Genomic DNA, 27,744 nt, shown 5'->3' on the forward strand with positions numbered 1-27,744 from the left:
GGGATAGGGTAACTGGGTGATGGGCATTAAGGAGGGCACATGATGTGATGAGCACTGGGTGTTATATGCAACTGATGAATCATTGAACGCTACATCTAGGTATATTATTTGAGTTACACTACCAATATGATTGCTATCATATTATTCAGATTTTTGCATCTGTTTATAATTTTTTACATTGCAGTTTTCTGGTTTTGGTAATCAAGAATATCATATTCTTATAATATGACTTAGCTTCTCCTCTTTTGAATTTTTGAAAAGATCTTTATATAAGCTACATAAAGTAGGATCCATTCCTCCGTGATAAAGGCATTTAGTCATAGGAGCTTCATGTGTTTATTGAGGGTGGAAGGTGTACAAGAAGTGATGAAATTTTAAATAATGATTCATTTTGTATAATGATTTAAATTTTTCTAGAAATTTTTCATTTTATCTAAATGCAAATGTATTGGCATAAAACTATTCCAAATAATTTTGTATGATTTTAAAATGTTCATACACTAATTTCTGCTCTTAGTTTTACCATTTTTTCCAAGTTCTTTATAATTATTTCATTCTTTTTCAAGAAACATTAATTGGAATGTTTAACAATATTTTAAATCTTAGTTTAATCATGCCTTTAAAGCTTATAAATATTCTCTTTATGCAACATTTTAGCTCCATAACAATCATTTTTGTTTGTAATACTTTTTTATTATAAATATTTGGTAAACTTTACTGCGATTTTCTTTTTAATATATGAGTTATATATGGGTATATATTTTTAATTCTTTACATTTCCCCTTTTTATAGAATTTTAATAGATAACTTTTAACTACAATGAATTTGGAACACATGGTTTCCATGACACATAGTCTTTGAATTTGTGTTTTGGGAGACATATTTATGGTTGGTGTTTATAAATATTTCACATGACCTTAAAAAAGAATATAGACTCTAGTGATTGAGTGTGAAAGACTAACTGGCTGTGTGTTTGTATTAGATCAAGCTTATTGATGATATTGTTTAAATCTTTTATGGCCTTACTAATTATTTGTATGATATAATAGTTTCATTTCTCCTTATAATTATGTCAATTTTTTCCTCCATATATTTCAAAGCTATGTTAATAGATGCATATAAATTCATGACTTTTGTTTTTCCTTGGTATATTATTCCTTTTTTCATAAGATACTGTGCATTTTAATCCCTAAATATGCTTTCTGACTTAAATTCTGTTTTGCCTGATAGTAATATTGTTACATCACCTTTCTTTTAGTTAGCATTTGCCTGGTATATCTTTTCATTCCTTTATTTTCAGATTTGTATGTGTCTTAGTTTTGTGTGTCAACTTAAAGTCTCTTTTAAATAGTGTATGACTAGATTTTTAAAAATCCAATTATAGACTCTGTCTTTTATATTTTTAAGATTTTTATTTACTTATTTGTCAGAGAGAGAGAACGCACAAGCAGGGGGAGTGGCAGGCAGAGCAGGAAGAGGGAGAAGCAGGCTCCCTGCTGAGCAAGGAGCTTGATGTGGGACTTGATCCCAGGACCCTGGGGTCATGCCCTGAGCTGAAGGCAGATGCTTAACCGACTGAGCCACCCGGGTGTCCCGATAGACTCTGTCTTTTAATTGATTGACAAGTATATTAGTTTTCTGTTGTTGCTGTAACAAATTTATAATCTTATAGTTCTGGAGAACATTAGTGTAAAATGTATCTATAAAGCTGTGTACTTTTTTGAGACTCTGGAGAAGAATCTAATTCCTTGCCGTTTACAGCTTCTGGAGGCCACCTACATTCCTTGCCTTGTGGCCCCTTCCTCCATCTTCATAGCCAGCAGCATACCATCTTCTCTACTCCCTGACTTCTGCTTCCATCCTTATATCTCTGACTTTGACCCTCTTGCCTCTTTCATATAAGGACCTTTGTTACCACATTAGGACTATCTCAATAACCCAGGATTATCTGTTCATTTCAAAATCCTTCATCACATCTGAAAGTCCCTTTTGACATGTAAGGCAACATATTTACAGATACCAGGGATTAGAACATGGACATCTTTGAAGGCCCATTATTCAACCTTCCGTACCAAGACCTTTTAAAATTTATTATAATTGATGTATATGAACTTACTTTTACCCTGTCATTTCCCATATACTATGCAGGGTTTTTTTCTTTCTTTCTTTTTCTGCTTTGTATTATATTGATGAATTTTCTCCAAGCCCTCCTCCAACCACTACTACCTCTCATACATTTTTCCTATAGTCATTTTAAAGCTATAGATCTTATTTTAAGTGGCTCTGTTCACATTGCTAAGAAATAAATCATATCTTTTTCTAACAATAATGAAAGAATCTTGGTCCTCCATAAGAATAAGACAAGGACTCCATCACCCATTTATTATATCTTGATCTTTCCCCACTTCCATAATTTTTCTATTATTGTATAGAATTTTGGATCTTCTCTTCTTTACCAGAGAGTTACTGGTTTTGTCAGTAATTAACTACTCACTAGTTAACAAAATCATTTGCTGATTTTTATTTATTCTTTTGTTTTTTTGTATCTCTCTGCTTCCTTCTTGGTTTGTATTTCTTCTTGCTAAATTATATACCTCTAAGTTATGTGCTCTATAGAGGTCTCATAATTTATTTATATTTGACTATATCTTGATTTCACCTTCACTCTTGCATGATAGTTTAGCTAAGTATGAAATTCTATATGATGGGATTTTTTCCTTTGAAGATTGATCTCTGGCTTCAATCATTGCTGATAAAATTCCATAGTTAGTCAGATTATTACTCCTTTATAGATCATTTCTTTTCATCACAAGGTGCTTTTAAGACTATGTTTTTATTCTTGATTTTCATAGATTTCTCTTTATTTATTTATTTATTTATTTATTTTTTAAAGATTTTATTTATTTATTTGACAGAGAGACACACAGCGAAAGAGGGAACACAAGCAGGGGGAGTAGGAGAGGGAGAAGCAGGCTTCCTGCGGAGCAGGGAGCCTGATGCGGGGCCCGAACTGAGGACTCTGGGATCATGACCTGAGCCGAAGGCAGACGCTTAACGACTGAGCCACCCAGGCGCCCCTAGATTTCTCTTTAAATGCTTCGGAAGATTTGACCCTTTTAAATACTGGAAATTTTTTGCCATTATCTCCTCAAATGTTTCTTCTTTGCCAGTTCTTTATTTCCTACTTTGAGCAAAATACACAAACACAGACACACACACACACACACACACACACACACATTCCACTACAATTCTACATGTCTATTTTTATTTCTCATCCATATCTTTCATCTCTTTATCTCTCTGATGCCTCCTCAGTGGTATGCTCTAGTTTACAGATTCTGCCTTTGATTTTGGCCAATTTAAAGTTTATATCATCTATTTACTTTTTTATTTTAATTTCAGTGGCTATATTTTTTTCTCCTTTTTAAGATTTTTATTTATTTTTTGACAGAGAGAGAGACAGCGAGAGAGGGAACACAAGCAGGGGGAGCACAGAGGGAGCAGCAGACGTCCCGTGGAGCATGGAGCCCAACGCAGGGCTCAATCCCAGGACCCTGGGATCATGACCTGAGCCGAAGGCAGATGCTTAATGACTGAGCCACCCAGGCACCCCTCAGTGGCTATATTTTTCAATTCCAAGATTTATAATTGATTACTCATAGCCACTATTCTTGATTCATATCTGTTTTTGTTTCATAATTTTTGTTTCATATATATTATACCACCCTGTGTCTCTTTGAGGATCTCAGAAACATTTTCTAATCAATTTCACTTAGTTCTATAGATTGTTTGAGAATGAATTCATTAGCTGATAGTTTGCAGCTGTCCTTAGCATTTGGAATTTTAAATAAAAGATTAATCTGGCATGAGGTATATTTTTTTTCTCATTCTCAGTAGTCTTGCCTCCCTGCCTAACATTTTCTTCATCTGCCTTCACCCTGAACAACTATCTCAAGTCCAGAATCAAGTGTTGATCCTTTTCCCCTCAATGGGGATATTGGAAAAATCACAGATTCAGTCATTACCCTTGACAGTGGCTTGACATAGGTCCTGTCTACACGACAGTCTGTACTTCACCACCACCACTGGCACAAGTGTGTGTAGACTATTACCTTGGGAACATCACAGCTTTGTTCGTCCTTCTTTCAAATTCAGTGAAGCTCTCTTGGCTGGGAACACTGGCTCTTATCCCTTACTTCCTGAAAAATCTTTTTGGTTTTCATTTTGTCCCTCAAGCTTCCTTTACTGGTTTTAGGACCTAGAGCCAAGGAGGTCTATGGCTTCAGGACCCTCTTATTGCTTCTGTTCCACTTCTGGTCGATACAGTGTTAATCTTGTTTTTGAGTATAACCATGCCTGGTTCTTCTTGTTTCAAAATTGTATCTCTTTTTTCTATATGTTAGAGTGAAGGATGTGTTTTAAAGCTCGATTTATAGTCAGTCTTCTTAACTATTTTTTATAGTGCTTTATATACTATCAGTGAGTACTTACAAAAGGGTAGTGAATTACGTCTTCATTTGGCATATGGGAGCAGAATTCTTATATCTTTGCCTTAGTTATGAGGAAATCTATAAAATATGAGAAATCTACAAATATGAGAAATCTATAAAATAAATTCACAAAAATAGGTAAGTAAGAGAATAACATTCTAGTTTATCATGGTGGGCATCTTTTCTTTAATACATAAATGTCATAGCCATTCCAGAATGGATTGTGCTTTTCCTGAGAGCCATTCCAAGGGACTTATTCATTGACTAGAGGATACCAATGACAATAATATCAAGAGACTTACAGAAGCAAAGGATTGTGCTTGACAGGGAGCTGTGAGCCTCTTACCCTAACTCTCACTTGAGACTTCTTTTACTTTGGCAAAGCTAAAGTGAAACCCAGAAGACAGATTCCAGAGGGCATATTGATTATAAAACACACTGAAAAAAGGAAAGCTATCGATTGAATGTTAGGTAACATGATGGGTCAGCACCTTCCCTGAATTTAGAACAACAGCTCTACTGATTGAATATGATTAGTTTGAATGTAAGCTAAAGCCAAAATGAAAGGAGGAGGTTTTGTTCCTTTGTTATTAAAGGGCTATCTAGAAAATAAAAAGAAAAATATATGAGTTTCTTGCATGCTTTGCAAGACTTTCCATCTTCATTCTGCCTCTCCCAGCTCTTAATTAGATTTAGCAAATTGTTTTTTCTATTTAATTATTATTCAGGCTTACAGTTAATACTTGTCACCACAGAGGGAGATTAAGGTAAACTTCCTTTATATTGATCAGATGTGTTTTTTTCCAAATTCCACCTTCCCTCCTCCATAAAAATTTATAATTTCTTCTCCATTACCAGCATCATCATCTAATCAATTGTTATGGACTAAACGTTTGTGTCCCTGCAGAATTCATATATTGAAATCATAACCCCCGATATGATGATATAAGTGGTGAGGGGTTTGGGAGGTAATTAGATCATGAAGGTAGAGTCCTTATGAATAGGATTGGCACCCTCATAAAAGAGACCCCAGAGAGCTCTCACCTTTTCTATCATGTGATGATACAATGAAAATAATGGCTGTCTGCAACCTGGAGGAGGGCTCTCACCAGAACCTGAGCGTGTTGACTCTCTGATCTCAGACTTCCACCCTTCAGAACTAGGAGAAATAAATTTCTATTGTTTATAAACCGCCCAGTCTATGTTAGAGCAGCCTTAACTGACTAAGTTACCAGCTCATGTCACTTTTAGAGGATGGCTGTCATTGTCATTATCAACTAAAGAATTTATTCTGACTGTGCACTGAGAGCAGACAGTCATATTCAACAATAAGCTAGTATAAAATGAAATAAACACTTTTATGTAACAAAAAAAGACAAGAAGGTTGTGATAAGTATTATGGTGTAAAGTTTTATTAATGGTATGAAATCCCCAACCCACATATGTCAAGATTATATGATGTTTTTCAGGGAGAAAATCATATTCTTTCTTAGTCCCATTTCCTCTTCCCTGTCATAGGCAAAAAGACAGAGACTGGAGGGGCATATGTGACGTGGTAGAGCTCTTCATAGAATGGCACTGGTGTCTTTCTGAGTGTCATTTGTGATGAAATTGTTGTATGCAGCATTAAGTTTCATACTTTGGAAGAAAAAAAATCCCCCTCTGGGATGTTAGGATATTAAATTGGGATGTGTCTGACAGGGAAGGGCAACATTATCTGAGGGCAGGCATGGTCATATGTCACACACAGTTGTCTAACATATAGTAGTCACTCAACAAAGAGTTGTTTAGTATTTGAGTGTTGAAGTAGTATTTTGTACTATCAAGAGTAAGGATGTTGTAGTCGGGCAGATCTGGAATGGAGTCCTGACTCTATATGCTCTAACTCTGAGAAAGTTATTTAACCTTTCTAAGAGTGGCTCCTTCCCTTTAATTGGAACTAATAATGGCATCTAGAAGATTAACCATGATAATATATCTAGATAGTGCCTGGTGAAAAATAAGCATTTGGCATTAAATAAATACTAGCTTTGATTATTAATGTTGACAGACAAAAAGATCTAGGTGAAATGACTTGTGAAAAGACTGAAATCTTTATGACACTATATCTTAAGGTCTTTTATATTATTTTCTTAGATAAGAAAGAGAAATAAATAAGGTACACTCAGAGAGTGTAAGCCCTAAGGTTCCAAACTAACTGATCCATACAGTACAGAGCTCCATGAAATGGGAGCTCTAATGCTGCCTTTTTCCTCACTTTTCACTTGTTTCTCTAAATTTTTGACAGTGAAGTCTTCTTGTAAAATGGAAAATATTTGTATTAATGAATGCATATATGTTCTTCCACATCAAAGAAAAGAGGTTTATTAAAAAATAGGTTAGTAGTTAGAATTTTCAAGTTCAATAGGTTTCTGATTCTCTCTCTCCTTGGAGCTTATTTATTCATTTATTTGTACAGATGTTCCCTGGAATCTGTGTAAGTCATGTCTGCATGCTTAGGAGCTGTCCTCTTTCCTTTTAGTTAACTATCTTCATGCTTTGTGTTTGATCTGACACCTTTTGCTGAGTTTTGAGAAGGCAGTGACTTTCAGAAAGAACATTACAGTCCTTGTTGAAAGATACATCCTAGTAGCCTGAAAAGATTGTTGGTACATATTACTTAAGCGCAATGTAAATTACATATACCTGGCTCCCTCATGCAACCAAACTCAGCTGGCCTTAAAATTCTTACAGACGTCTTCCCCCCACAACTGGGGAAATCAAGAGGTAAGGCAATTACTTGACCACTAAGAACCTTCAGCAAATCAGTGACCAATTCCTTCCTATTCAATCTATTATGCCAAACTACCTCTCTCTAAGAACAAGGAGAAAATCTGGGAAAAATATGAAAAACTGTGTTTAAGAGCACCAAAGCCAGTGACAAACAAAAAGAAAAAGGAAACAAATATATGTTCAGCATTTGTAACTGTTTTTCCTATGGAATCACTGCAGAGGTTGAAAAACTGAAAAGAGCATTCAGAAAACTCACAGGTCTATAAAGATAAAAACTGAAATCTAGACTGGCTAGAGAGATAAAAATTGGAGAAGATTGGACTTGGTAAAACTCTCAGACTTTTGGTTAGGACTCTGATAAAGCTACACCCTGGGAAAAAGGTAAACTAGCACAGACCCTCATTTCAAATTATTTTAATCTCTGCCTGGATAAAGAACATCTAGAATTGCTAGTTCTCCCCACATCTTTCTTGGAAGCAAATATATATTACTCTCACCAAAGGAAGAAAACATTCTAAGCTTTAAAGTATTTTATGTATCCAGAGCTTTTATATACAAAGTCTAACAGGTAATTTAAAAATAACCAGCCATACAAGGAGATAAGACTACTAAACAGAAAACTATGATATGCTTAATATGCTCAAGGAACTAAAAGGCAAGGTTTAAAATTTTGGTAGAACTATGGAAAGTATAGAAGAGAACGAATGGAACTAAAGACCTGAAAAACACAGTTGAAATTAGGGACTCACTAGATGGGTTTAACTGCTTATTAGATACAGATGAAGAGAGAATTGTGGAAATGGAAGGTAGGTCAGAAGAAACCACCCAAAATGAAAAGGAAGAGAGATAAAAGGATGAAAAATGTAGATGAGTTGGTCAAACAAACAAATACACACCAAGGGTATGGTTGTTGGAGTACCAGAAGGAGAGAAGAGAATGGAGCAGAAGAGACCATGGTTGAGACATCAAGCCAGATTCAAAAAGTGTTATAAAGCAAGATAAATATAAAGAAAACCACATCTAGGCACATTATAGTAGAACTGCTTAAGACCAGAGAGTAGATATTAAAGGCAGCCAGAGACACAAAGACAGTTTACCTTAAAAGGAATAATCGTCAACTGCCTGCTGATTTCTAAGGCACTGCAGAGAGCAGGGTCCCATTATGAAAATAAGAGGACTACCAGAAGGTCTTCATCCTGAAAGACCGCCTTCTCCCTCAATCCTCAGCACATGGGCAGCAGATTGGAATATTCTCTGGGCAGTTTCACCAGCCACAAGGAAAGGCAGAAATAAACTGATAGTTGGGCATCTAAAATATCTGGTGGCCCTTGCCCGAGCACATATGGTTTTAGTGCTTCACAAGTACTTAACTAAGCTGCATCAAGAAAGCCTGTGAATTGTGTAAGACTAATGAATCACAGACCTGTACCTCTGAAACAAATAATACATTATATGTTAAAAAAAAAAAGAAGATCGTAGGAATGGAAAAATGAAGGGGGGGAAATCAGAGGGGGAGACAAACCATGAGAGACTATAGACCCTGAGAAACAAACTGAGGGTTCTAGAGGGGAGGGGGGTGGGGGGATGGGTTAGCCTGGTGATGGGTATTAAGGAGGGCATGTATTGAATGGAACACTCGGTGTTATACGCAAACAATGAACCATGGAATACTACATCAAAAATAATTAATTAATTAATTAATTAATTAATTTTAAAAAAAAGAAAGCCTGTAATGCAGAAGCAAGAAACCAGAAAACATAGTGTTGAGAACTTGGAGGAAACAAAGGCAATACAGTGAGAAGAAAGCTTAAAGCAAAATGATCATTAGTAATTTGAGGAAAATAAAAGATGACTTTGCATCCATGAACAAGAACAGGGTGATATTTTTTTTAAAGGAGCAATAAAAATGTGGTTATAGAAGTTAAAAATAAAATCACAAAAGGTAAAATTTTGATAAAAGAATTGGAAAATAAAATTGAGAAGCTATCAGAGAGTAGAACAACAGGAGAAAAAGCTAGAAACAAGGAGAGAAAGATTAGAAAATTAGATGATTTTTTTCAACATTTCAAAAATCCAAATAAATACATCCAGAAAGAACAAATTTAAAATTGGAGGTGAGGAGATTATGCAAGAAATAATCCAAGGAACGTATCCAGCACTAACAGAGAGGAATTTATGGAAAAGATTCATCAAATATGCTGCATAATTGATGAAAATAGGCCCATGTGAAAACACATCTTTAAGTTCCAGATAGAAAAATATTAGTGCTCAAAAAGAACAAACAAATCAGGAACCCAGAGTGACCTCAAACTTCTAGACAGCAACACTGGAGTGGAAAAAAAAGACTTTTTGAAGGAAAATAAATCTTAGTCTTGAATTCATCAACTAGCCACAAGATTAATCAAGTGTGGGGATAGAATAAAGACATTTCAGGCATGCAAGATCTCAAAACATTTACCCTCCATAAATCCTTTCTTGGGAAGGTAATGAAGAATGTTCTCCACCAAAGTGAGGAAAACATGAGACCTGGGGTACAAAGGCTCAGACCCAGGAAAGAAGCTCAAGGAATACCCAGGATGTGCTGTGTGGCATTCTTAGGATGCCAGATGTGTTGCAGGCCCAGAGAGCAGTCAGGTCAGACAGGAGTTCAGAACAGATGGCTCCAGGAGAGATTTGTCTCTAAGAAAATGGAGCTGATAGAAAATCAGATGTTTTAGAGAGGACATTTACCTCTTTGAGAGTTTGGGGATGTGTCCATGATAGATACATTAAACAATAAGCAAAGACAAGACAATAATTCCTGGGAAAATAAAAGTTGTACACAAATGGAAATGTAATCACAGTATGCTTTTCATAGCTCAGCTGTGAATAGTATTTGCATGCTCATTGTGTAGATTCTCACCAGAAAATAAGTTTTAACTATATTGGGGGGATGATGGGAAGAAAATGATGGAGAGAGGGAGAGAAGAGAGCTGTCATTGTCTTCTGTAGAGAGAAAGAAATTGATAATGCTCAAACTGAAAAGAAGTAGCAGTAGGTTCCTTGGAGGAAGGCAAGTGCCACAAGAAAATGCAGAAAGAATCGACAGCGATTGCCTCCATTAATGGACAAGGATAGGAATAATGGGGAAGGGTGGGAGAGTGGGTTCGAAGGTCTACTGTTTTTCATGTCTTTTTCCTAGAACCATTTGACTTTGCAAATTATTTGTGTGTACATTTCATAAAAATTTGAAAATTTCAGTCTTGCTGCAGGAAAGTATTATAGTATGCTATTACCATTTATGTAAGAAAAAGTAGTATACAAGTGGACTTTTTTTTAAAGTCATAAAGAATCTCTGGAAAGATACACAGCAAACTGCCAAGAGTGGCGGCCTCCCGGGATGGCAGCTAGTGGACATCAACAGACAGAAGAGAGAGAGAGAGGCTCTTTACCCTTATACTCTTTTGAATTTTACATTTTGTACCTGTATTATTTATTTACAAAGAAAAACTTCTAAGAAAGAAAGAAACCAGGAATGAAATAGAAGCAAGAGAGCAAACAAAGTTAAAATTACATGGGCTCTAAAGAGAGTGCCAATATCCTTTTAGGACGAGTTCTTTCCTCAATAAATATAAGTGCACATCTTCTTATAATGCAATTGACATTATCCTTGTAGAACAAATGGAGGAAGAAAAAAAACACTCACAATGCCACCAAACATATAACCATTCTTAAATTTTCGGTGTATATCTTCTGAAACGTCACTGTGTATGTGTGTTTGCATATTTCTACCCCCTCTCATGGGATAATACGACTTCATTACCAGCTGTTTTCACTCAACAATGAAGTGTAGTCACTTTCAATATGAATCATTAAGGAACATTCCTGTTCATATCATTTCAGTGACTGATTTTATTGCATCACTTGGCTTCACCACAGTTGATTTAATTAATCCCCTACTAATAGATTGCTTCCAATTTTTCACCACCATAAACAGTGCTCATGTCCTAATTGCTGATCGCATTCCTCACCGTTTCCTTAGACTAGACTTCTAGAAATGCACTTGCCGGGTCATATGACATGAACATAACTAAAAGCCTTAATATATCTTAGGAAATTTTCTCCCAGAAAATGTATACCAATTTACATCCTACCCCCAGCAGTGTTGAAGAATGTCACCCTCTCCCAGACCCTTGCCAGCATTTGGTTTGTTTTTGCCAAATCTGGCAGATGAAAAAAAAAATGTTGTATTGTTAGTGTTTCTTTGGCTTACTGGTAAGCCTGAACATTTTCATATATTTATTGACCAAAAAAAAATATTTTTTGAGCACCTTCCCCATTCCTGGTACTGTGCTAACTGAAGTGAGAGGCATAAAAGCACACAGAATGGTCTCTTTCTTCAAAGTGTTTACAATCTCAGAAAAAGGGTGCCTGGGTGGCTCAGTCCGTTAAGCGACTGCCTTCGGCTCAGGTCATGATCCTGGAGTCCCGGGATCGAGTCCCACATCGGGCTCCCTGCTCCGCGGGGAGTCTGCTTCTCCCTCTGACCCTCCCTCCTCTCATGTGCTCTCTCTCTCTCTCTCTCTCTCTCAAATAAATAAATAAAATCTTAAAAAAAAACATTGTTACAATCTCAGAAAAAGAAATTAATACAACAACCGATACAGTATCACAGTGCACTGCGTTATGATATGTCACCACAGGGGAGGAAGTGATTAATTCTTCTATGAAACTTAAAATGTTCATACATAAAACATTTGAATGGAGACTTGCAGGATGAGGAGGAGGAAGACAGGGGAATGGGGTGTACGGTCCCAGAGAGTAGGGTAGTTGAGTGCAGTGATGATGCACAGCACACTTGGGAGGGCTGAGCGAGCTGCTAGGGCCAAAGCCAACGGTGCATTTTGGAAATTGACAGTGCCTAGAAAGGAAGCCTAGAAAAGTGCGTTGGGGCCCTCTTATGAAGAACTTGGAATAGATTCTCCAGACCCAAGACTTCTGTCTTGTATACCAGTCTTGATTACAGGCTGCCATGTTGCAAACAGAAAAAGTGGCAAGTCTCCACCATGAACCCTGGAAATTGCATGTCAGGTTTGTGTGTGTCTGTGTGTGTGTGTGTGTGTGTGTGTGTGTGTGTGTGTGTGTGCGCGCGCGCGCGCGCTGTGGTGGGGTTCCATAGCATTCTTAAAGGGGATAAAGGATTCAACACCACTGGTCCAGACCGTGGAGAGCCTTCCAGTATCTTCAGCAGGAGAGCAGCAGGATCAGCCCTGTGAAAAAGAACCATATCACTAATGTAGCCTGGGGAGGGCACAAGCAGGAAGAGGAACTGGACGTAAAGTTTTGATAGATAACGTTAATAATACCCACCATTTATTGAGCACTTACTCTGTGGTAGACAAAGTGCTAGATGCTTGGCACCTGTTTTATTTCATCTTCAAGCAGCACATTTAACAGATGAGGAAACTGAAATCGATTTTAAAATTAATCCTGGATCACCTGGCTACAAAGGGTAGAGTCTACAGTTGACCACCAAGTCATGTGACTTCAAAGCCCACTCTTTTAAACCTTCCCCTCCACTGCCTCCCTTGTAAAGCTCCAGCACCATTTCTTTCATACTTCATCTCCTAATTCTCAGTTAATTATTTTAAGTAATAAAGTGACTCACTTCAGGGAAGATAATCAAATGAGCTGAGATACCACATTTAGCAGACGAAAAGGAGAAAGGCCTCAGTGACTGGTCATTGTTCTTGTTCCACAAAGAATTGATCATCTGCTGAGATAATAGTATTAATCCAAAGAAATCCCTAGCTCTGCACATTGGTTCCTGTTGTTATTTGTGTCTTCTCATTCCATGGAAGGACATTCTTGCAGATTTCAAGTGGCAAACAAGTCATTTTGAAGAAAGTTCACAGCATTTTCTTCAAGCTCCATGGTCATTAGCACTATGGAAGAGGAGGTCTGCCTGAGTATATTCACTCTCATTTATTGTGGAAATGACATGTGCAAACAATAGCATTTACTTCTGTCTTTTGTGGCAAATATTAAATACACCATAATGAAACTTACAAAAGCTCTGACTGTATTGCCTTGGGAGCTGAGCCCTGCCTAAGTGCACTGATGCACTATTCTAAAATAAAAAGCAAATGTTATCTTCAGACATGTGACACCTCAGGGTGTCACACTCATCACCAGCAGGCATGGAATTCTGAATTGCAGATGATCACCATCTTTCCATCTTTCACAGTCCTGTGCACATGCGTGTCCTAACCTTCTGTATGTGTTGTTCATGGGCTGCTCTAAGGACTCGGCCTTTTTACCCCCAATTTACAGAAAAAAACAGAGGCACCTGTTTTGCTGAAGTTTGGATGGAAGGCTTAGGAAAGCCCATTTTTATCATTTTGGGAACAAATATGTGAAACCCTAAGGGCTCATCTGATCCACTAAGGATAATCTCCCCACCTTTGTTTGGTTTTTGGTGTGTTTTGTTTTGTTTCAGAGGTAATTTAATGATTCATCAGTTGCATATAACACCCAGTGTTCCTTACATCAAGGTCCCTCCTTAATGCCCATCACCCATTTACCCCATCCCCCCACCCACTTCCCCTCCAGCAACCTTCAGTTTGTTTCCTATACTTAGAAGTCTCTTATGGTTTGTCTCCCTCTCTGTTTTCATCTTATTTTTCCTTCCCTTCCCCTATTTTCGTCTGTTTTGTTTCTTAAATTCCACATATGAATGAAATCATATGATATTTGTCTTTCTCTGACTGACTTATTTCACTTAGCCCTCTAGTTCCCTCCATGTCATTGCAAATGGCAAGATTTCATTCTTTTTGATGGCTGAGTAGTATTCCGTGTGTGTGTGTGTGTGTGTGTGTGTGTGTGTGTGTGTGTGTACCACATCTTTAGTCATTCATCTGTCGATGGACATCTGGACTCTTTCCATAATTTGGCTATTGTGGACATTGTTGCTATAAACATTGGGGTGCATGTGCCCCTTCAAATCACTATGTTTGTATTGTTTAGATAAATACCTAATAGTACAGTTGCTGGGTTGTAGGGTAGTTCTATTTTTCACTTTTTGAGGAACCTCCATACTGTCTTCCAGAGTGAGCCCAATCCCTTCTAAGGGCTCATCTGATCCACTAAGGATAATCTCCCCACCTTAAAATCAGTGGACGTAGGACCTTAATTCCATCTGCAAAATCCCTTCACAGTAGCACCTAGATTCATGTTTGATTAAATAACTGGGAGAAGATACCTATACACTAGGAGATGGACATCTTGGGAGCCACCTTATAATTCTGCCTATCACAAATCCTTACAAGCTGCTTCTCTTCTGTCAAGGGTAGTGTCTGTTATAGGCTTTCTTAGCATCCCTCTTTGTTTTCTCAGTTTTGTAATCTATTATTTTTAGCAAATACTGTTGAGCCCAGGGACACCTGGGTGGCTCAGTCTGTTAAGTGTCTGCCTTCAGCTCAGGTCATGATCCCACAGTCCTGGGATCAAGTCCCACGTCGGGTTCCTTGCTCAGCAAGGAGCCTGCTTCTCCCTCTGCCTGCTGCTCCCCTCTGCTTGTGTGCTCTCTCTCTCTCTCTCTGACAAATAAATTTTTAAAAATCTTAAAAAAATACTATTGAGCCCATAATTATGTGTCATGTGGGACATTTCATATTTTGATGAAATGATGACAGTGGCTATCATTTGTGAGGACTTACTATTTGTTGGATGCTGCTCTGAGTTTCACATGCATTACCTCACGAGAAGCATCACCACAATCTGTGCAGAAGGTGCAGCTGTGTCACAAGCTCCAAATGGGAACGCTGAGCCTGGGCATGGTTAAGTAACACGCCCAAGATCCAACAGTTGGAAAGCAGTGGAGCTGGGACTCAAACCCACATCCCTTTTCCTTCAGACCCCTCCTTCCTAACCTATTTCCATCAATTGTTGTCTTACTCTGTTAGAGTTTTGAAAGGTTGTGGAATGTCCTCCATAGCTATGATGATTATCATTCATCCATTCCTTCTTCATCAGATCTGCAATCTAATAACAGAAAATATCACATATGCCAAGTTCTTTCTAGCAGCAAAGGACATCCCTAAAAGTCAAACAGCAAAGAGACACAAGGGTGTTAGAGCAGTTTAAAGCTTGACTTTGGGGGAGGATAGTCCAGTATCTTAGCAGCTGGCATTTTAATGTGCCTTGTTAGTGGATTCTAGGATGTACTTGGCTGCCTGGTTTTATTCCAAACATTGATTAATAAGCCTCATCAAAAAGAAAACTCACCAATTCAGCCCTGGAGAGCAACTTCATATCTTCTTTCCAGGGCGGCCAACCTGTGTCAGCAGGAATCAGAATAGAAATGGTACCCATCCATTGAAAACTAATGTCCCCTGACTTGAAATAGCACTTATGCTGGTGACACCATATCTTCGTTGTGAACAGAGGATTGACCTGTGCTTCTGGCTAGAGGAGGAAAATAAATGGTTGTAACAGGAGAGATGACATTGACAGAACCTTCTTCTGAAAGGCATTTGCTTTTTGATTAAAAAAAAAGGACAAAGATGGCATTGATTTATGTTTTAATTGTAAGCTGAGTCTCATAAATGAGTAAAACTATGTAGAGTGCTCCAGGGCCACTAATTTGGGAAGAAGGGCCAACAGCTGAGATGACCTGGCCTAGAACTTTCTTATTTTCTCTTGTAGCTGCCCCTCCATTTGTCCTAACAGCAGGTAGGTAATAACCCCAGGCCTGCAATTCCCATAGGAATCGAAATGCCAAGTTATGCATCCACTTCTGTGTTCTGATGGAGTAAATTCTTCACCTTCCAAAATCTGAGATCCAGGTCAATTGGGAGAAGACCTTAAGGATCTGGCAGTAGACTTAACCATCAGGGTGACTTTAGCAGCAAGCAGCTAGTGATTCACCACACCCATTCCCTTTTACTCTTGGACTCGGAGCCAGATGACATTCTCAGCATTTTTTGCAGCTGAGCATGGCTGTGTGACTGAGTTCTAGACAGTGGAAGTGGCAGAAGTGATGTGTAACACTTCCACGGTTGATAAATAAAGTTTCAGTATGTGACCCTCCATCCTCTTTCTTCTCTTCTTAGCCAGCTGGGTGTCAGTGTCTAGAGTGCTGAGATCCTGCAAGTTAATCACATCACAATCAAAGGATTTCAATATCCTCTCTTCTGGAGGAGCATCTCGTTCTTTAGGTTTCCCTGAAGCACTTCACCCCAGCCTCCTCTGACCTACATTTTTGTTGTTTACTTGTAAAAGCAAGAACATAATAGGTGTGTTTAAAAGTCATTTGCACACGGCTAAGGAAAGAATTAGTGAATTGGAAGATAGCTCAGAACAAATCCAAAATGAAGCACCAAGAGCAAAAGAATGGAAAGTGCAGATGGGTGTCCAAGAGAGAGAGGGCACAATTGAAAAGCTATACACACACAAGGATAGGGAAAGAGAAGGAGGCAGAAAAAATATTTAGACAGATAATAGCTGAAAAATTTTCAGAAATAAGAGATATCGAAGCACAGATTCTAGAAAAGTAGCAAATTCCAAGCAGGATATGAAAATAAACTCCAATTAGACACCTTATAGTGAACCTACCCTAAGCACTTATAACTATGTACCGGTTATAAGTGCTGGGGACATATGTCAGTGAACACCAACAAGAACAAAAAACGTAAGCATCCCTTCTATGGAGAGCTTATATCCTAGTGCAAGGAAACAAACAAACATGATAAAATAAATCAGTTATACACTATGTTAGAAGATGGTAAGTGCTAAGGGGAAAAAAAAATAGAACAGAGCAAAGGGGATCAGGATTACTGGGGGAAGGTTTGCAATTTAAAATGTGATGGGCAGAGTCGGCTTCGTTGAGAGGTATCATTTGGCCAAAGACCTTAGGGAGGAAAGAGTGAGCTATAAGAGTCTAAGTGGTTAAAGGAAACAGATTGGTGGGCATCACTTCCAACTCTATAATTCAGTCCTGTCATGTATTTCAAAGTAAGTTTGAAATTTTAGCAAACAAAATTCCATCAATTATGAAATAATATATATAAAAACTTCCTGTATTGTGTTCATTAATGAAAGCTATTCATCCTCACTATAACATCATAGAAACTTTGCCCTTGAAAAACATTTGTTTTGAAAAATTACAGATTCCAGGAAGGATGTTGTACCTTCTGTCAGTATCTCAGAATTTGGAGATTAGAGCAGATAATTAGTATCAGCTTGTTAGAGAACTGGACTATCATCTTGAGAAAGAGATATAAAGAATCTTCACAGAGCATTCAAAAGTGGAATTGTAGGTTTGCTCTTCAGAATCAGATTGCTTTTTGAAAAAAAGAAAAGCCAACAAACACCCAGTTGCTTTGATTAAAAAAAAATAATGTTTGTCTCTGATGTGGAGTTCTGCAGTGCCAGCCATTTGAAGTCTAGAGGGCTTTGACATGAGGAGAATGAAAAGCCAAGAATATCTTCACTGTTAACTTGTAGTCTTATGTTGCAGGCACACAAAAAGTCCCTGTGGACGATTGAACCCAGTAAAGGCATGGTTCCCCCGGAAACTGATGTTCAGCTGACACTGACGGCCAACCTGAATGACATCCTGACTTTCAAAGACACGGTCATTTTGGACATAGAAAATAGCAACACTTACCGGATTCCTGTCCAGGCTTCTGGAGTTGGCTCCACCATCGTCTCAGATAAGCCCTTTGCTCCAGAACTCAATTTGGGAGCGCATTTTAGGTAGGGAGGCATCCTGGACCAATTCTTAAAGATACTACAGATGTTGTATTAGCTGAGCATCACCTCTACTTTGAAAAATTATTTTAAGTAAATAGAATTAGTGTCTTCAACCCTCCCCCCTTCCTGTCTTCACTCTCCCTTCAAATGGATACATCAGCCACAAGAAGACATTTTCTAGGCACAGCGTAGTGGAGTTCTCCAAGCTATGTCCCTCCACACTAGAGAAGAGACTTCTAGAAGTGCATTTTTCTCTCAAACATACAGTGGCTTCTTTGTGACAAATTTAGAATCTCAACCATGACGTCTCCTCTTTAATTCCCATGCACTGCTAATTCCTCTCCATGAATGTAGAAAATACAGATGCAACTTGGTGGTGACCTAAATAGAGTATAATTTGGAAGGTTAAAAAATTTATTGTAGATTATCCAGTTATTGCAAGGCCAGTAATTTTTCTTGTATTATGTCCTCTGCTTGTCTCCCCACCCAAGCACCAACAATTGAGAAGATTGCAATTGGCTCCACCTGAAAAGCTAGGGAATCTCCATATTTATATAAAAGGTGGTACAGGATAGACATCTTTGAGCAGAACAGTCTAAATGCAGCTCTGAAAATGTATGAGGTTTGAATGCTAACAGTAGAGGTTATATATGGGGGTTTATTCATGGTTCCTCAGAGGAGTCACATGGCTGCCACTAGTCGACTCTTGGGGGCCAGTTGAATTTGGCCTATTGCAATACTGTGAACAGATCTCAGAGGGGTACTACTGCCTTCTGGTGTAACAGGCCTTGAAACCAAGATGAACACACTATACTTAGAGAAGATGGGCCTGACAAAAGTCAGTTAGGAGCCCTCCCCACAACCCCATTCACACCTCCTTTCCTCTGCTCCACCTACAACACATGACACTTGATTGAAAATACATTAACCAATAGGCATGAAGTAACAGGTTAGTCAGATAGTTGAATTTCATTTGTTTTCAGAGAAGCATTCAATTACAGTTTTTGTGTCAGCTAGGTATAAAAATGCTCCTCTCCACCTGTCTATTGGCCATCAGCTAGGGCATGTTGTCATTGCCTACCATGTTTCTATTTCCAAACTTCTCATTAAGTGCACTCAAATATAATTATAGAAAACAATATACTGCATGCCAGATTTAATTACATGTTCTCCTTAGTCTACAAATAGTGTCACAAAGCCCCAAAGGATTTTCTGACACTTGCCTAGAAATGGAGAGTTAGCTAATGGTTGTCTATGAATGTAGAAGCAAACTGCAGCTTTTAGCTGCCAATTTCTCCTCTAGACAAACCCTGCAGTTATTCTTTTCACCATAAAATCATAATGCCAGCAGTCTCCAGGAGAAGCGTCAAGAGCAGGGGTGGGCAAAGTGCAGCCCACTGCCTGCTTCTATAAATGAAGTCTTATATTGGCACACGGCCGTGCCCATTCCTATACAGACAGTTTCTGTGGCTCCCTTCACACAATGGAGAGTTGAGTAGTCATGACAGACCACGTGGCCCAACAAGTCTGAAGTATTTATTATTCATCCCTTTACAGAAACAGTTGGCTAAATTTTGAATGTAAGGGTCTGAAAAAATACCCATATGGCGCCTCTTCTGGTTGCATATTTTGGGGCAACTCCCTTAAATTTTCAGAGCTTCTATTTCTTTATCTATAAAATGGGAGAAAATATACTTATTATTACTGGGTTGCTGGGAGGATTGACAGATATACCTACTGTGTATAAGTGACAGAAATGCTGCCTACTTTATAAACAGTTTATATTATTTATTATTTCCCTAAAGCCTGGACATAGCCATAAAGTCAAGCTACTCCAGTAAGCTTGCTCTGTGGATGCATATTTAGATAGAAATGGTTACACCTGACAGTTGGCAAATACTCATTATTTATTGGATGCTTCAACTTACTTATTAGATATGATGCTATTTCTAATGAGGAACAGAGGGGATGAAATCTCAAAGCCTGATAAAATTTTAAAAATAAAAAACAGACCTCAGTCCTGAGATGAGTTTTCTCCCTGGGGGGGAAAAATTTAAGTAAGCTTATAAATCAGTTATTTTATTTTATTTCTATTTTTTTTAAGATTTTATATATTTATTTGAGAGAGAGACAGAGATAGCAACAGAGAGCACGAGTAGGGAGGAGGGAGGAGGGGGAGAAGCAGGGAGCCCGATGCGGGGCTCAATCCCAGGACCCCAGGATCATGACCTGAGCCGAAGGCAGACGCTTCACCGACTGAGCCACCCAGGCGCCCCTAAATCAGTTTTTTTTAAAAATACCAAACCAAATCATGTTTGAGCCACCTCCAAGTTCTTAGAAATCCCAGTGTCTCGCAAAGAGCCAGACAATCAAGAGGTTCTTGATAAATATTCATGGGGTAGATGAATGAACAAACAAATGAATTAATGAGTGAAATAGCAGAATTTTTAAAGCACTAGTCTGAGAAAAATGACCACAGCTGATGTTCTGGTCCATCGTACAGTCCCTTTGAGCTTTGGTTGGCCTTGGTGGGTATGTGTGCTTTCTCTTCGAAGTACCCTTCAAGTTGAGCTTGTCACAAGATATTTTGCTCAGTCAGTGGAAATTTACTCAACACAAGTTGAAATGTAGCTCTCCTCCAGTAGGTATTTTGCTTTCCTTTCAACTCCTCAGCATCATTTCTCATAAATTAGAGTGGTTTTTGCACACACTGTGTCTGTGTTCTGTGCCCCTTCCCTGGTAATGGCAACTCAGGGACCAAACCCAGGTGCCGGACTCCAGTCTGTGGCCTCCGTGAGGAGACCCTACCTTGTCCCATTACCGGGGTGGCTCCTTGTAGCCTCGTGATGTAGCCTTCCTAAATTTTTAAAAATATATTTCATTACTCACTTTTTAAATACTCTCCGAGGAGTAAATCCCAAGGGTGTAGAGCTGAACAGAACACCTCAAAGCTGAGTCCTTCCATCCCTGCCTCCTCTTTTCCAGCCTGGACACCTGTTATTACCGCTTCAAGTTGACCAACAAAGGACGTCGGGTCCAACAGTTGTTCTGGATGAACGAAGATTTCTGTCCACAGGACAAGCTGAGCAAGAAGGGCCTGGCTAAGAAGGGTCTTGCTAAGAGCCAGCCCCAACCCCAGTGCTCCCAGGAGCCCAGGGCTCCTCCAGGCCCCGTGTTTCAGCTCCATCCCGTCAGAATGGAGCTGTTCCCAGACCAAACGATCGATGTGATACTCCAAGGCTATTCTGCTACTCCCAGGGTAAGAGGACAGCACGTTTAGAAGCCATTTTTCTCCTAAATAAATCTGTGCTCTGTTTCTTAGGAGAGTCCCTTGACATTTATCTGAAGAAAGGATGTGGTTTTTCACACAGCACGGAGTTACCATGGCAGCACCCATTGCCTTCAGGGTTCAGCTCTGCTCAGTTTTCTCTTTGTTTCTGCAGCTACCATGAACCCAACCTCACAATACCATTTCAAGTAGGTTCTCATCCCCAGGGTCAGCAGGGACCAGCCAGCAAGTCTCTGACAGAGGGACAGCCAGCATTCAGCCAAAGCTAAGCCTCTTCTTAACACTTAGCAATATTAATTTCATATTTATTCAAAAAGGATGTTTTTAGAGACACTCTCAGCTGCCTCTCCTATCCAGGGATTAGGACATCCTTGGTCCCTTCCCTCTCAACCTGACACAACAGCTTCCTCTTTATAACCATCATCTTTTTATGTGTCAATTAAAAAGCTGAGTTATTTTCAGCAACTCTGATGTCTTGCTCATATTTATATCATCACTATTCTGCTTTAAACATTTAAGCAGTTCCAAATCATTGTCTCTTTATTCCTATTCCCTCATGGAAATTGGAAACTCAAAAAAATAAAGGAAACTTCCTAAATTACTCCTGAGCCTCTTCTACCTCACAAATGCAGACTCTCTGGATGAGAAATGATCATGCTTGAGCTCCTGCTGATGTCACTGAAGTAGGAGGTGATACTGAACTTCTTTCTCACAAAATAGGAAATGATAGAAATTTTTCTCCCTGAAGAGAAGATGGGAAAGCCCATCCCTTGCCTTAGCTCCTCTAGGGTCACAGATTTTGTTTCCTTTACATTGTTTCTTTGCAGAGCATTTTCAGGCAAAAACAAAAAGGATTCAGTGCAAAAACAAAAAGAAAAAGGTTATTTCCCATCCCGGTAATTAATGTGCTCTTTCTTTCTGTTATTCAAGGATTCAGCCAACTTTTACTCAGTATGTACCCCATGACAAGCACTGTGCTAGGCACTGAGGCTGCAGAGATGAATAGAATGCAGCCCCTCATCTCAAGACACTGGCCGCCCATTGCAGGAGCACATTTACAATGTTGTTATCAAGAGCCAATCATATTTTTAAAGACATTAAATCTGAGCAGCTGGGATTCTAAATTCAGTTTAAGATTTACTAAAAGCTTCCCGGAATGTTCTTCCCTGTTGTAGTATATAATTGAGAAGAGACTTGAATTCATGAACATCCAAAACCTGAGTACTCTTCAATATAAGCTATTTGTGATATCACTTCACTCGGGGCCCTTTGTTCTTTATAAAAATCTGGGCCTTTTGGATCCAAAGAAATATTGGTTTCTATAGCATGTTTTTTTTAAATAATCAAGAATGAAAGACAAAATTTTTCTAGCCATAGTCCTGACTAGCTTGTAAGAAATCATGTATCTACCATTGAACTATAAGCCCAGGAAGGATTTTACCTGCCTTGTCTCACTGTTTTGTATGTCCAGTCCCTAACAGTCCTGATACATAATACATGTTGAACTGAATGTAAATCGATTGTGTCCTCAGGAGCAGTCAAAAACCAACACAGGATCCATCCAGGACATACTCGACCAGTCAGACTTTAATAATAGTGTGACAGAGGGCAATCCCTGGAATGCACTGCTCAGAAAAATGTGCTTTTTCCCTGGTGTCTCCAGGCAGGTAGTTGAGAATTAGCTTGCTGATTGTTGAGAAATAAGTTTTCTGAGCTATGGATGTTCCAAAAGTGCTGGTGTGTCTTCTCTACAGAGAGTCAAAGAAAAGCTGGTGTGCCATGCCATGATTGGGGCACAAAAGGGGAAGAGCTTGGTGATGACTGTGAATATCCTCTGTGAGTTCATAGCACCACTCATCCAGCTGTCCACCAAACAGCTCATATACCGACTGGAGAAGGTCAGTGTGGCGTGCTGCCAGGGGCGGGTGCAGTAGGGGTCAGCATGTTCACATTTCCATCTTGGAAGCTAAATTAATGGGAAGCCTGTTAACAGCCACACCCAGCCAATGTTTCTTAAGCTTCAGAGGCCAATACACATTCAACTAAAACTTCTGAATCTAAACCTACATTCCTCTGAAATGTAAATTGCTATAGAAATTCTACTTCCATCATTCCTGGTTTAGAAGACCAAAGTAAGTGAAGGGGTATTCCAGCACACTGCAAATGCATTTTAGTTGATCCTTTTACTCTAACTAGATTAAATAAACATCACAGTATAGAAAGGGTTGGAGTAGAGTTATTGATAATTATAATAATCAGTAAGAATAGCTGCCACTAGTAACCTCTTTGACCTCGGCTGTAGCGATTTCTTACTAGACACATCATGAGAGGCAAGGGAAACAAAAGCAAAAATGAACTATTAGGACTTCATCAAGATACAAAGCTTCTGCACAGCAAAGGAAACAATCACAAAACTAAAAGGCAGCCTACAGAATGGGAGAAGATATTTACAAATGACATATCTGATAAAGGGTTAGTATCCAATTATCAAACTCAACACCCCCCCCAAAAAAACAACAAATAACCCAGTTAAGAAATGGGCAGAACAGGGGTGCCTGGGTGGCTCCGCCGTTAAGCACCTGCCTTTGGCTCAGGTCATGATCCCAGGGTCCTGGGGTCGAGCCCCCCATCAGGCTCCCCGCTCAGCGGGAAGCCTGCTTCTCCCTCTCCCACTCCCCCTGCTTATGTTCCCTCTCTTGCTGTGTCTCTCTCTGTCAAATAAATAAATAAAATCTTTATAAAAAAAAAAGAAATGGGCAGAACAGGTGAATAGACACTTTTCCAGAAAAGACATCCAGATAGCTAACAGACACATGAAAAGATGCTCAACATCACTCAGCATCAGGGAAATACAAATCAAAACCACGAAGAGATACCACCTCACACCAGTCAGAATGGCTAAAATTAACAAGTCAGGAAATGACAGATGTTGCCGGGGATGCGGAGAAAGGGGAACCCTCCTACACTGTTGGTGGGAATGCAAGCTGGTGCAACCACTCTGGAAAACAGTATGGAAGTTCCTCAAACAGTTGAAAATAGAACTACCCTGTGATCCAGCAATTGCACTACTAGGTATTTACCCAAAGGATAAAAAATACAGATTTGAAGGGGTACATGCATCTCGATGTTTATAGCAGCAGCATCAACAATAGCCAAACTATGGAGAAGAGCCCAAATGTCCACCAGCTAATGAATGGATAAGGAAGATGTGATATATATATATAATGGGATATTACTCAGCCATCAAAGAGAATGAAATCTTGCCATTTGCAACGACATGGATGGAGCTAGAGTGTATTATGCTAAGCGAAATAAGTCAATCAGAGAAAGACAAATACCATACGATTTCATTCATGTGGAATTTAAGAAACAAAACAGATGAATATATGGGAGGGGGAAAAGAAGGAGAGGGGGAAAAGAAGGAGAGAGGGAAACAAACCATAAGAGACTTTTAATGACGGATAACAAACTAAGGGTTGATGGAGGGAGATGGGTGGGCAATCGGCTAGATGAATGATGGGCATTAAGGAGGGCACCTATGATGAGCACTGGGTGTTGTACATAAGTGATGAACCACTGAATTCTTCTCCAGAAATCAATATTTCACTGTATGTTAACTAACTAGAGTTTAAATAAAAATTTTAAAAAAGAAAAAAAAGAATAGCCCCCACTTAACTGATTAATAGGCACTGGCGTCAAGCTGTTCTTCTCACATACACTTTCCCAGTTGTTTCCTCACAACAATCTATGCTGTAGCTTCTGTTGTCATTCCCAGCACACTTGTGAGGAAATGGAGATGCAAGTTAAGCTGTTATGCAGATTACCTAATACTGCCTGAGAATAATCAACTTAAACTGTTTGATTCACACTCTTTAATTTATGTGGCTATAAATGCCCATGACTTTAGATGGCCATTAGGGACAAGCAATGAATGGAGGAGGCAGAGGATAGGGAAAGCTAGGAATGGCAGCCGCTCGGGGCAGGGGGTCAGGATGGTGAGGAGGTGGGGGACACATCACAGCAGGATGTGACCTACTCCAAGGCAGACTTCCATCCTAGAATTGTGTAAGATCCAAAACAGATACGTGGAGAATGTCTCCCGAGCTGAGGACTGTATTGGTGCTGGAAATCTGGTGAACCAGCCTGACATAGTCAAAGCTGAGAGACTGGTCAAGGTTACAGACTGTAAACAACTTATTAAAATTTAGTTGTTTAAGATTCCATTTTAAACAGTGCTATGAAGAAGAGATAAAAGGCGCTACGAGAACATGTCTTGGAGACATGGCCGTATTTCTACATGTGGTCATAGACGGCTTCCTTCAGCAAGGACCTCGAGCTGAGACTTGAAGGAGAAATAGAAGTTGGTCTGGTGATGAGGGAGGGGCAGAGAATCATAGGCGGAGGGAACAGCACATGTGAAGGGCCTGAGTTAGGAAAGAGCTTGGTGAATACACAGAACTGAAAGATCACCTTAGAGAATGTGTCCGGAATGATACGAGGTCCGTCTAGAGAAAATGGGCAGAGGCCAGATGAGTTTGGCATGACTGGGAGGCATGTTCTTGACTTTGGGTTTTGTGCTGGGTGGCCATTGGAGGGCTTTAGGGAGGCAGGGGAGTGACATGGTCAGATTTATTCACTGGAATAGTCATACTGGCTGCTGAGTGGAATATTTATCAAGATCTACCATGTACCAGGCACTGTGTTGAGAGCTAGGGCTGTAACAGTGAGAATAGTCCCTCCCAGATGTACCTCACAGCGAACTGGGAAACTAAGTATGAAGTAAGCTGTTGTTCCATAGTGTGGAACATACATAACCAAAGCTAAGTCCTGATGTGGTGTCACACAGATGGATTAAGTTTGGCAGTGCCTAACTGATTATGGGGCAGTCAACGAGGAATCCTTTTGTTACCTGGAGGTTTGCAAGAGAATGTTCAAGACCATTGTTTCTGGTAGCGGATTCCATTATATTTTGTTCATATTAAATATCTGTTGAGCATCCACCACAGATAAAGTGCTCTGCTAGGAGATGAATAAGGGAGCTTATAATCAAGTAGGGGAGGTGAGATGCACAAGTTCACTTCAAGCCAACAGATAGTTTTTGAGCACTTAACATTGTATGGCAACAAAGACACAGCAAAACCCTGGCTTAATGGGCTAGTGGGGAAAGTAGACATTGAAGTAGAATACGGGTTTCAGCTACAGGATGGTCAACTAACTGTGACAAGCTCCATGAGACATATAAAAATTAATACAACACAAGTTCCTGCTACAGTTATTACGTTTTCATTGCTGTATCTTAAAATTTTCCTTTTAAAGTAATCAGGAAAGATATTTATTGGCAAGAGTGCACCAAATTCAGTGGTATCGTATTCCTCTAAATTTGGTTATTCAGAGAAAATTCAGTGAATATTTATTGAATATTTTATGCAAGACATTACAGTGTATATTAAACATGCAGCCTGGTTTCTTATTAGATCTCTTTTCTTAAGCCCATAAACACTCATAAAAATGTGTGCATAGTGTTCCTTTCTTCTTTTTATATCCTTAAGCCTTGGGGGTTTTTTTAGTTCTTGTTTAAATCTCTGAGTTTATCACTAGAATAAAAGAATAAATATTTTGAATATGGCAGTGACTTATTGAATTAAAAAACAAATTATTACAACTCTGTGTTGGTTTGTTTTTTCCCTTCTCTTCTTCCCCCCAAATATCATAATTGTGAACTCTGTCCAACTACTGTTTTTTTTTTTTTCATTATTTCCCACTCACATGTAAGCCATATTAGGGACAATGAAGAAATGCGACTTTATTACCCAGCATGCACAAGAGGCCTGTTGGTGTTGGTGTTCTGATTTAATTACATAACACCCAGTTATCTGTCCTGTCTCATTTGGGGCTCGAGGTAGCGGATCTGATTTAGGACATTAGACTGCAATGACACCAGCCCCGCCTATGAGAAGAATTTTTCTATAACCATTTCCTCCGGTTTGATCTACTTTATAATTATGATACCATTCATAAGCCACACAGATGAAGCCACATCTCCGTGGAATTGAAAAGGTCAACTGAAAGTAGCAGCCAGTTTGCTTCATGAAGTCCAGCAGCAAATCCTGTCTCCTGATATTTGGGGAGACAACCCAGAGAGAAGGGGTCATTTTAAAATAGAATGGCTCTGTGTGCATCGTCTCCTTCTCATCGCTAACCTCTAAATGGCCTCTTGCCAAAACCAACCAAGTATGGCTTCTTTGCGTCAAAGCTTCTTGCGGTGACACAGAGGCCCGAAGGAAGGTCACTGGGTGGACAGCCTTTGTATGGCCCAAAAGTGCTGCTTCATCCCTCCCCCCGACTGTAGTATATCATCTGCAAATACAAGGTGAATTCAGTACCTGTATTACCATGTTGGAGGGAAACAATGCCTGGCATCTCATGGCAAGTGCCACACTGAACCCCTGAAAGAAC

The 27,744-nt window shown here is 39.2% G+C and overlaps 1 protein-coding gene across 3 annotated transcripts in view; it reads left to right on the forward strand.

The window, feature by feature from the left end:
* Nucleotides 1-27,744, forward strand: part of HYDIN (HYDIN axonemal central pair apparatus protein) — a 312,800-nt gene that overhangs the window by 128,176 nt on the left and 156,880 nt on the right. For all 3 annotated transcript variants that reach the window (XM_088027478.1, XM_028090615.2, XM_088027479.1), the window contains exons 18-20: nucleotides 17,764-18,002; nucleotides 20,985-21,258; nucleotides 23,043-23,186. In XM_088027478.1, coding sequence (XP_087883604.1) covers nucleotides 17,764-18,002; nucleotides 20,985-21,258; nucleotides 23,043-23,186 — 657 coding nt within the window. The remainder of the gene's footprint in view (nucleotides 1-17,763; nucleotides 18,003-20,984; nucleotides 21,259-23,042; nucleotides 23,187-27,744) is intronic.

This window comes from Eumetopias jubatus, unplaced genomic scaffold, assembly GCF_037043125.1.
Source record: "Eumetopias jubatus isolate StellerSeaLion01/CBP00866 unplaced genomic scaffold, mEumJub1_p1.0 scaffold_10, whole genome shotgun sequence".
Lineage (NCBI taxonomy): Eukaryota > Metazoa > Chordata > Mammalia > Carnivora > Otariidae > Eumetopias > Eumetopias jubatus.